Raw genomic sequence first — 11,633 nt, 5'->3', positions numbered from 1 at the left:
GACAGAGCTCAACGGTTCCAACATCAGCCAGAGACAAGGAGCAAAGTCCTGACTGTGATGAGAAGAAAGCAAAATATCTTCTCTAGAGATGTGAGGATATTGAAATAACCTTAAAAATAAAAAGGTGAAAAATGTGTGTAAAGAGTGCCTTTAAATGAAGTTTTTAAATGTTTTACTATCCCTGACAGCTCGTTTTGACAGAAGTTGATTGTAACAGAGAATTACCAAACAGATAGCAGGGAAATTAAATTAGCCTGATTATTATCTTGTCAGATACAAATACTTGTTGGCACATGACATTTATTGCTTTAGACTTCAGCAAAAAAGCAGGTTTCACTCACACTGCACAAGTTTAGAACGATCCTAAGCAACATACATAGGTCACCGCAACAGCAACGCGGCTTTTGGGTGAGAAATGTGCGACACTTCAGTACTTTTACCTTCCAAAATCACCTTTGTCTTAAGAGCTTGAGCTTTGTTCACACTAAATGCAAAGCACTATACGGACAGAATCTTGAAATGAAGGTGAAGACTTCACGGAATCAAATCTCAATGTAGGCCGCAATTCTAATAAGAAATGTTCTATTAAAACACATTTTCCATCAGCGCACAGTGTGCTTCCTTCTGTACCAAACAGCATCATCACAGGAAAAACAAACCAAAACCAACACCACGGCAGCCAAAGAAACCCCAGAGGACTTCAATACAAATCAAACCATTCTAAGCACCAAGCGATTCCTACCAGTAGATCTCCAAGTCCCGAGTTAATGGCTAAAGGCAGCAAATGGATATTTAGATGGGCATTTAGCAAAGGTGGTGAGATGTTGACACGAATGAGCCGCAGCGGGTTTCCAGGTTGTATTTCGTGCAAAAAAGCAGCTTTTAGGCAAGAATTAAAGCCCCCTTTTGGGTACGTCCTGCCAGAGCCGGAGGTGCCGCCACAGACCATTCCTTGAACCTGCAAAAGTCCTCTTTAAGAGCTCAAAAAAATACTAATTTATGTAGGACCTACACAAAAACAGAGCTCGAGGCTCCCTCTGCTGGTTCCCAACAGCAATGGGACGGGAAAAAGAGAAGAGGGAGGTGTTTGGCTCCAGGGGAGACAAACTCCTCCCCATCACCTGCCAGGTTTCCATAGGACCCCTTGTTATCTATGGGAAAGGCAGAAAACCCTCTCAGATGTTTAAGCACAAGGGATATGTCCCATACCACCCATAAAATTTTAAATAAATGTATGTTATGTTGTTAACCTCACTTACCCCTCAGATTCTTGCCCCAAATCCTTCTCAGTAGTTCCCACTTCGCTTTCTTCTTTTGTCTCCATGAAGATTTAATTTTCTCATTATCCTCTCCCAGGAAAACACCGCTGATGTGCTTGTTCATCCCTGTACTGTGCCCCAGCAAAGAGCCGCGCACCCAGCTGAAATCATTTGTCTGTACAACTTTATTTACCACTTGCAGTTCCATTTACAAATCGTCCCAGACAAATAAAGCGGTTTTCAAAATCAACCTTACCAGAGCTACAAAAATTATTCTCTTCTCTATACGTCACCAGCCTCGGTTTATTTCTGTACACAGTTGCTGTCTGTATTTAACAAAACGTCGCTGGTTTTTGGCTCTGAGGATCTCCACAAAGGCAACTTGATCGTTTCATCCCATTGCAATCAAAGAAGCCAAAGTTCTTGCTCTTGCTTTCCTTCCCTCTCCTTCCATCTGAAGCTCTTCATGGCTTCCAGTTTTGGAATTCAAATGAATCAAGATTAACGCTCCCATTCGCCAGCAGTTTTCTAACCAAGAGGAAAAAAGAACGCAGAGCAAAACCATCTTGCAACATTTCAAGCAATGTTTCACATCCGAAGTGTCTGCTCCTAAGCATAAATATTGAAATACTATCTGGTAATAAGGTTACATAAAAGCAAACACAATTTCTTTAACATGAAATGGACTTTTGCAAACACAGGCGGACAACTGACAAGAGAAACGAGTTACCATGGAGTGAGGAGCCAGAGCCCATCTGCAAACAGCAAATGTCTGGGGAGCCCGGATGGGGAAGGACACGAAACTCAACTCTTGCTCCAAGAGCAACTTCCAGTTTTAAGCATTTCCTAAAGACTTGAGAAAAATATATACATTCCAAATGTAATCGCTGCAACGTTCTGAACTCGCAGACACGAGCGCTTCCAAAGAGAAAAGAAACTGTTTCCCGGGATCTCTGTGCGCAGGAGCAGCCGGCACCAAATCCTGGTTCTGGGAGTGAAGTCGGGAGGGGAAAATTCAACATTTCAAAGCCGTATTTCTCCCCAAGCCCACCCAGCTCTTCGCATCATAGTTCTGCAGAGGTGCCATTAATTCTGGCAGTCAAGCCTTCATGCTTGTTTATTAAACCCTTTAAAAAAAACGAGACCAATCTGTTCTGGTACTAGAGTCAGCAAGGCTGGGATGAGATCAAACCCACAGAACGGGCTGTGTGTACCCAGGAAGATAACGAAGCTCATTTAACATTTCCCTTGCAGCAATCAGTCTCATCTCCCTCTATTTTTAAATTCCTCCAGAGGGCCAAGGCTCATGGCAAAGCAACACACTCCAAAAGTCAAATCTACAGACCCCAGAACTGCTGCTCATTGCCTCCAATAGTTTGGAAATGCCCAGGAATGGCCTAAAAGCACCATAATCACCATTAAAACGGGCCAGTTGAAGTCAGCTCATGTCAAACACCGAACACCCCGGGAGTTCATGGTACAAACCCATCACCAAACAACCGCGCAGTAAACTCGGATGGGGATTTAGGATGTACAAGTAACTTTGCAACCCAATCATCAGACATGAAGTAACCGAATATAAAGAAAAAGATACAGTAAGTTCCATAAGGCAAAGGCACAAACACGCGTGGCTACCACGGCTGCGGGTAACCCGCTTGCATAGATTTACCATTAATGTTGTTATATTGTTCAGAAGGAGCTAGGGGGAAAAGTAGCATATAGTCCCTTTCCTAAGAGGCTTTATTAATGATTTGAATGGATTGTACCGAGACTACAGACGTGAGTACAAGGTTTTTCAACACCTCCCAATTCCTCCTGTTTACAGGAGGAACATTCAAGATGTTTAAAAGAAAGCTCCTTCAAAAATCAATGTACACCAGTGAAAGGACCACATTTTAAACAAATCGTTTTGGTTTAGGCTGCCAGTGTGAGATGCACAATTCCACAACTTTTTAGGTTGTTTTGTCTATCCTATTTTCCATATCTTGTTTTTACAGTAGCCTTGAACACTCAGCACGTAACACCCTGCTAAGCCTTCAAAGTGATCTGAATAACACAGTCAGAAAACAGTTTGACACTGCCCTGAAGTGTTTCACCACTCCATGTTTTCACTGCAAAAATCCTGCTTGACTAAGAAACTGGTTTTTTGTCCTAAATATTTCCTCAACACTGGAAAACCCACGTGATCCTCAACACCAGCAAATTAGGAACTCAGCCTAACGCTTCACACCTTCCCTCAACCCTATGCAGATGAAACAAACCAAAAAATGCCCAGAAATTCAAAGTGAGACTTTTACCACTACTGTTTATCACAACACATCACAAGCAGCCTCAGCTACAATTTCTACAATAATTTATTTGCTTCACACCTGCAGCCAGAGTTGGAAGCTGCTGAAATACAAAGGGGTTCAAGGGATCACTAAAACCAACTTGCTTCCCCATACGGCTGGAATATTACAAATCATTTATAAATCATTTTTTGGGGAGATCTGAGCCTGAGGAAAACTACTAAAGTCTTTTTCATATGCGGAAGAACACTGACTGTAGAATACAATCACAAGACTCATCCTCACGTATAAAAAGAAGAGCAGATTAAAAGCAAAGACAGAGGAAGGAATGGAGAAAAGGGGCTTCAGTTGCTTCACATGAGGCTTCTCAGCTTGAATCCGTAAGAACTGGGTGGTGTGAGTTCTGTGTTCGCAGGAACTCGCTGTTTTGTGGGCCGCGCAGAGGTGTGAGCGGAGAACCGGCTGCACCCCAGGACACGGAGAAGGGAAAAGCGGAGAAGCCGCAGCACTTGGCATTAACGTTGGCAAGCGAGCTGCAGCACCCAACAGAACTGACAGACACTTGAAAAATAGATTTTATTCCTCCTGCACTGAAGTGATGACACCGTGTAAGTTCTCAATCATGTGCAAACAGCTTTCGGTAACTCATTTTCTAACTTAACAACTCATTTCAGTACAATTACCCTGGCTTTAAAAGCCTAAAAAAACCAGACTGAAGTGCACTGATTTAACACGTGTACTTTCCATGAAGTCCACGCTGTTGCATGTTCCAGGAGCTTGGCTGTGTATGAAAGTTGTCTACAACGATCGTCTGAACTGAATACATCAGTTCTCCAACCATAAACAGTCCTCAGAATTAAAAAAAGAAATCACTTCATAATTTAAAATATATATCAATGACACTCTGCTTTTTTTTCGCTAGAATGTACCAACATCATTAACTGACTTAGAATATCAATTCGATTTTGTGAAAAAAGCTTGCAAAAAATATATCAACTTCAAAATGTACAGAAAAGGACACTAGAGAGCTGATATTTTGGGTTAATGTATTTAGAAAGAGCAGCGAGCTAGGAGTGAAATACCCTATATTACAAATATTCAACCACCCAGCTCCTACCCGAGCCACCTTTCTAGTGTAGTGAAGGGTTAGTTACAGAAAGGGTATTTTTTGAAAGCACGTCCAAAGAACCGCAGCTTCGTTTCACTTAAACTTGATCGCGCAGGCGGGCCAGTCTCTGTGAGAGTTCATCCTGCAGAATGGGGAGACACAGACACCAGCTGTCAGTAGCATCAGGATTATTCTTTGCTAAGTTCTGGGATGGTCAAGCAACTTCATGACCAGACGATCTGAAATTATCTTAACGAGGTTTGCTAAGACCAGACCAGAGGTCTGTACAACCGTGTCACCTCCAGCAGCAGATACCTAGGAAGGAGTTTTCGAAAGCAACAAGTACAGACAGTTTCACTTGGTCTCGTCTTTTTTTGGTGGGGTTTTTTGGTTGGTTTTATTTGTGTTTGTTCTGTGGGGGGTTTTGAAGGGTTTGTTTGTGGGGTTTTGTGGATTTTTGGTTTAGCTGTTGGGTTTTTATGTGTCAGCTTTTAGAGGGTACAAGGTGAAACAGAACTTTCAAAGGATGTGGCTCCCCAAAGATTGGTCAGTTAAGATGAGGCTCCCTAAAGCCTCCCCTACAAAGACGGGATGACAAAAATAAAGTGTCCTCTTTCCATTCCCTCAAATATATTCCCCTAGAATGGGAAAAGCAACTCGGCAGAAGATCTGTGCAACCTGGACATCAATTCTCCTGTCACACCGATTTCAATTAAATGGAACATTTACCTGCTCTGCTGAGGCAACGCTTGTACCAACAGAACCCGTCTGTCCTTGAGGTAGTTCCATGTTCAGATCAAGACTAACAGGAGAAAACAAAACCAAAAAACCCAGGTCAGGCGTACGTGGCTAAAGGAATCAGCACAATAACCGACAAGCAGAGGAATATTGAGATAGCATGGGGCCATCGGTATTTCTCCTTGAGCCAACTTAGGTGTCACCAAAAAGGCCAGTAAAATTCTCTGAAATGTTTCAGCATATCCCTAAAGGCTTAAATAGGTCATGACAATGCGTTTTGCTACACCTGGGTGAGAGAGCAGAACTACAGGAAGTTTTAATGTGGTAAGAGGGGAAAAAAAAGAGGAAAAGTATGGAGAACCATGGCAAGGATCGTTAATGCTACAGCAAATCCAAGTCAATGATAAAACGCTATCCTGCCATGACGAGTGACACATGATTTTAGGCTTTTGCACAACCACCCCTGCACCCTGATACCCACAGCAGCTTTGAGTGAAAAAATGAAACACTGGCAGCTAAAGTATTGTGAGAATGTTGCCCAGAGGTGAAAGGAAAATGCTGATTCTTCTCTGCTTCCAAGAGACAAACACATAAAACAGGGGTATGTGACCTTCAAGGTAACCAGGAAGGGTTGTTGGAACCAAGATTTATTCAACAGTCACTCAAAATTTCACCTACCCTGCTTCATCTGCCATTTCCTGCAGAAGCATATCCACTTGGTTCTAGGGTAAAGAGAAGAAAACTCATTACTGCATTTTGTAATTTCTGACAAGCCCTTCTGTTAAATCTTGAGAGAACAGAACTTATTTTAACAAAACCGATTCAAAGCTACATGTCACAGAACATTTTTGTGCTTCACCACCAGAGGGCCCTGTGTGAACTCAAAAATCAGGAGTAGAGGTTAAATTCCCACTGATCTAACTCCACCTCCTAAAATAACGTCTCTAAAGAACTGAACTGATCTGCAAAAGACCAAACATACACTGGAATATTTGAAGTGTTATCGACTGCTCATTATCAGCTACTAAAACATTGCTTTGCTCAAAGAAAAAAGCCCATCTACAGTAGATTTAAGTTTTGGATTTGGTTTTAGGTTTATTTACAAAGCACTAAATCCAGTAAATTTCTCTCTGAGAAAATGTCTGTTGGAACAGCACATTTAGCCCCTTGTGGAACAGCACAAGGGGGTCAGTGTTAGGAATTCTTCTCTACATAAAGCACTGTTTAAGAACCTGTTTTGACAAACACGTCCATAAATTGCGAGTAGGTAATTACAACCTTTCCATTGCACATACTACTACTAATTTGGTGGCGACTAATGTCATTTTGTTAATATCAGTGAGTTCAAACTATTTATTTCCTTACAGCATGTTCTGCTTTGATAATTAACGCTGCAGTGTCTTCTGGTTCAGAAGTTCATTAAGAACCATCAAAACGCAGCTTATTCAGTAGGAGAGTTAGAGTTTAAGACATAATCTGCAATAAAGTCTCCTATATAGCAGTGACTAAAATACATATTTGTGATCCACTGTACTTGTGCCTATAATTGCAACTGGTCTCTTCATCACAAAGAAGCACAAAGCAAGAGTGAAAAGGCTCCAGTTGCTGCCATGTCTCAAAGTTGGCAGAAAGAAGAGAATCAGACATTTCCACGCAGTTTAGACACATAATTTAAGATCATCGCTTCAAAAAAATACTATTCTTACTTGTGGCGTTGTTAGTGTCGTAGTGTTGCTCATCGTGTCTTCCATCTGTTGTGTCTGAACATCTAGTGTTTCAAACTGATGCTCAAATCTATCCATTAGTGCAGATATCTGTTGAAAATATGAATTAAATCAATGATCTGGAGATAATGGAACTGGCAAAAATAGAATGAAGGCTGAGAGAAGCTTCTGGAAATGAGAGCTCATCCCCCTTTGAAGCTGATGGAACTTTTGAAGCAGGTTGGTCAGGGCTCTGCCCAGGCAGGTTCAGAGCATCCCCAGTTCTGAGGAATCACAACCACACTGGGGAACCTGTTCCAGGATCTACCAACCTCACTGCAAAACCTTCTCTCTTGGTTGGAATTTCCCTTTTTAAAACATGTGTTCATTCCCTTTCTGCTTTTGATGCACACCTCCAAAAACAAGTTTCTATTTACCTTTTCTAGGTTCATGCTCTTCAGCGTGGCATCCATAGACTTAACCACCCCCGCCATCGACTTCGTTACCTGGAACGAGGTAAAGGAAATTATTACAAAGCAACTAAAACGAGCAGTTTTACCAAGCTCTCTTATCTATCCGCAGTATCAAAAAGTAGGGCACGCCCTATTGCCATCTAAAACTCCACTGCTTTTTTATAGCTCCCACCATTTAAAGTTCTATACATTAACCAGTTGAAATACACATTCTGGGCATTTAAGCCTCACTAAAAACTGAGGTGCAGGTGGCATTAACTCGTGTAGATCTGTCAAATGTGAGGGGATATATTTGGTATCCAGATCACATGGCAGAATAAGCTCTCCGTCTAAAGAGCTATAAAAAATTCTGGAATTGCACATCCTACATTATGACTTCATGTTTTTGGAAGTGGAGCAATATCTTTGCAAAATAACCTTAAGTGTAACGAGCAAAACACAGAGGAACAAGAATAGCAACAGCTCAGAGGAGTTACCACCTCCAAAACACAGCCACTGCCAGGGGGATTCCAGCTCTTTATTTACTATTGGCCACATCCAAAACCAAAACTGAAACTTTCCAGCTCATTACAGGCAGCATTAAGTCACTTCTAGGAGGATCAGAGGTCTCATTCTTGCTCGAGATTCGTGAAAACAGACTCACTTTGCCCATGGTCACCGCGGTCTGAACTCTGGCTGCCACGGCGTCCACCCTGGCGCTCATGCGCAGGAAATTGATGGCTTGGTTCTTCTGGCGGATGGCGTTTTCCGCGTGTATTCGTGCGACTTCCATGTTACCCTTCTGAATTGCCTGTTGGAAAAAAAGGTAAAGAAGGAGCATTTTAACCGTCCTTTCTCTTGTAAACATGGTATCTGAATAGCCTGTTTCATTATAAGCATCAATTCACAATATCTTCCCTATTAGAAGAGAAAATCAACCCCACTCTCCTCCCCCAATATTTCTCAGACTTTTTCAAGATGTGAACCCCTGACTTGTTTCCCAGGAAGGTCCCAAGCATGCACTTCAGGTAGAAGGTTTTACAGAGCTACAGAAACATAGTTTTCTCATTCCTAAAAACATTTTCAGCATAAAGACTCAAAACCAGATACAATTGGTATGGTTGTATTTCATGGACAAAAATACAGTCAAATCAATTTAGTCTCTCCTTTTACTACTTCAAGGACTCAAAAACTACTTTGAAGTTTCTCTTCATAAGTCTTTTTAACACAAGAGGATAGACATGGAGATTAAATATTTTAAACTTTGAGAACAAGTCTCTAACAATACACATACATGACAATTTTCTCAAAAAGCAAATGCCACAAGCTGTACAAAAAGATTCACAAGAATATATCCTCAGATTTATTAATACATGTGGGAACATTTATAATCATACATCTTAAACCACAAGCATCTATCACAATATTACTAGCATGCATACAAGGAAAATGGTAAAAACAAGGGATATTTTCCTGCTGTAATATGTAAAGACCAGATCTAAAGAGCTTGTTTCAGGCCCACCGCTTACCTTCTTAATTTTAGCTTTCTCGGCCTTTTCTTCTTTGTCGCATTTTTTTGCGTTCCTATTGAGCTCCTTGGCAGCAAACTTCAAATTAAACAGGTGTTCTGCAGCTCAAGTTAAGGCTCCAAGAACAGGATCAATCCTTACACTGTAGTACTTTTGCCCTCCTGTTTAAAGCGCTATCAAACCTGGCACACATTGTGTTTCCCCATCAGTGATATTACGATAAAACTTGGAAAATGTTATTTAAGTAAGCCCTTGAAATTCACACAATGAGACCTACCAAGCTGCTTCACCCTTACAATGCCACCGGGTTCTAAAACGTGAGGCTACTAAAAATAAGTTCAGATCCCAAACTGGCTCCATTTAACACCAAACCTATTTCAGAGTGATTAATACAACAAACGGAAGCTCCCCAAGAGGAAAGTCTGACTCTGCCAAATACTTTCACTCACACACCCAGAATGTTTAACTCTCCGTGAAATGCCAGCGTGGTTTACCGGCCTGCCCAGAATTGCTCATCCAAAAAAAGAAACCAAAAGAAAACCACTACGGAACGAGACAAATTAACAGTGCAGTAGCAAAAGGGCCTGGCTGACTGTGCCCAGGTACAAACCAGGAGGCCAGGCTGCCCTTCCAAGCCGCAGCGTGATCTGGGGTTTAAATTCAATTGCTCACGCGGCTCCTTGGTGTGGAGAGCAGCCTCCCAGCCCTGGCTCATGGGAGAGATTCCGGGGTCCCCGTCGGCTCCGTCATCTGACTTGTGGGGAAAGGACACGGCAGTCAGCAAGACAGACTGTTCTTTTTAAAAAACTGAAGCTCTGCTAAAGCCAAAAGCTCTAAGAATACAGTAGAACAAGACTTGATAGTGACTTAGAACGATTGCACAGAACTGCTATTGAAAGAGAACACAGCATGTGCTCTAATTAAGAATTAAAAACCCCATACTATTAGAATACTGCTGATTAAAGCTTCCAAATATTAGTCCTTCTCAAACAAAATGGAAGTACAAAGCTTCGTAAGTTTCTTTCATGCCATCTTTTGATATCCCATGAGGAAGATGCAGCAAGTAATAAGATATTTAACAGTTAAGTGGAAGCACATAAAGCTAAACACTGTGAGGTACTTGAGCTTTCTTTAATATTTCAAGTACCTAAATTATTCCGGAACTGTCTGTCTCTCCTTTGAAGTCCAGTCATGATCTTAAAAGCTCCAACAGTGACCTGAAGATATTCAGAAGTTCATTGATATATTTGTTATCCTATCCTGTAAATGTTACGTGGCAGGTTACAAAGAGGTAAAAGTTTTGCCTGTACATCCAGGTTACCCATCAAGGTAGCTACCAGTAACAATAAAATCGCTGCTTGTATTTCTATCTCTTTGCTTTAAAACCCAGGCGAGCATCCCTTTCAGCAGCAATAAGTGTACTGCACTGATCCACAAGAAAACACCTTTAGGTTGCTCATTCAAGTGCACTTGAGCTCAGAGACCAGAGCAACCACGTAAAGCACAACATCACCTATGGACACCGCTCGTGCTGAACCGGCACCGCAGTTTGTTTTGAAATCACTTCCTCAGTTACTCACTCGGGGCACGCACCTTTGGCATGACGACAGCTCAGGGCTCTCCCGTCCCGTGACGAACACGCACTCGCTCCTCCCTCGAAGCGTCTTTTTCGATGCCCCACAACCCAAGTGCAGCTGAACTTCACCATGAGTCACCGTCACCCGCCCCAGCGCACCCAACAACCACCAGTGCCGGATCAACCACACCAACACCCATCGTCTTTAAGTTTGGTTTTGGTTTTTTTCGCTTCTGTTTTATACAGCAAGAACACTAAATTCTCCCATAAGGGCTTTCCCTGCACACAATGTGCTCCCAACACCAGGGCAGACAGTCGGGTTTGTCCTGGTGTGTTTGGGGGGACAAGTTGGCTGCCAACATCATTCCAGTGTATACACAGCACCTGATACACGGCACATCATCTGTCCCTGGGCGCTATTCCACACTGTAAATCACATTTTCTGCCTCGGGCTGTCCCTCCATGAAGCCCCGGGAGTGCTGACAGCGCCCGCGCCCCCCAGCTCAGCCTGGATGATCTCGCCTTGCAAAGCGAAGCCGAACCTCCCGTTCCTCCCCGCGCAGCTCCCGCCGGGGCCACCCGAACCCTCCGGGAAAGGCCTCGGCGGGACCGCCCCGCTCCCCGCGCCGGGAGGAACGGGACCCGCTTCCTCCTCCCCCCGCACCCCGGCCCCGGCCGGGATGGCCCCGCACACCGCCCCCACAACAGCCACCGGCCCCCAGAGCGCCGGCTCGCAGCTCGGCCCAGCCCCACCCCCAGACCACGGCCCCCACCCCCGGTACCGGAGACCGAGGGCGACACCACGCCGCTCCCCGCACAGCCGAGCCCCGAGGATACTCTCCATGTTGGACATGGCGGCGCTCCGGCCCGGCGGGGGAAGCGGAGCAGAGGGGGCTCGAATTGGGAGCTCCGCTGGGCCCCTCTCCCTCAGCGCTGTCGCGGCTCCGACTTCCGGTTCCCGGTTGCCCCGCCCCGTTACG

The 11,633-nt window shown here is 43.7% G+C and overlaps 1 protein-coding gene across 1 annotated transcript; it reads right to left on the bottom strand.

The window, feature by feature from the left end:
- Positions 1-1,426: 1,426 nt before the first annotated feature.
- On the bottom strand, positions 1,427-11,633 carry CHMP1B (charged multivesicular body protein 1B). Its single transcript, XM_065846486.2, has 8 exons — positions 11,491-11,633; positions 9,078-9,175; positions 8,213-8,359; positions 7,534-7,602; positions 7,100-7,207; positions 6,072-6,115; positions 5,385-5,457; positions 1,427-4,797 (listed from the first exon to the last, which is right to left on the bottom strand). The coding sequence occupies exons 1-8, from the start codon at positions 11,504-11,506 to the stop codon at positions 4,753-4,755; spliced, it is 600 nt and encodes a 199-aa protein (XP_065702558.1). The 5' UTR covers positions 11,507-11,633; the 3' UTR covers positions 1,427-4,752.

The sequence above is a fragment of the Patagioenas fasciata genome, chromosome 11 (assembly GCF_037038585.1).
Source record: "Patagioenas fasciata isolate bPatFas1 chromosome 11, bPatFas1.hap1, whole genome shotgun sequence".
NCBI lineage: Eukaryota > Metazoa > Chordata > Aves > Columbiformes > Columbidae > Patagioenas > Patagioenas fasciata.
Note: the sequence above shows the minus strand (reverse complement) of the source record. Positions and strands in the feature narration are given on the sequence as shown.

What these genes read in the sequence shown, in the direction of transcription:
- CHMP1B (XM_065846486.2), bottom strand. An exon ending in CGACACTAACAACGCCACAA is followed by an intron (nt 6,116 to 7,099) that starts GTAAGAATAGTA and finishes TCTTTACCCTAG; the next exon opens with AACCAAGTGGATATGCTTCT. An exon ending in GAAATGGCAGATGAAGCAGG is followed by an intron (nt 5,458 to 6,071) that starts GTAGGTGAAATT and finishes TTCTCCTGTTAG; the next exon opens with TCTTGATCTGAACATGGAAC.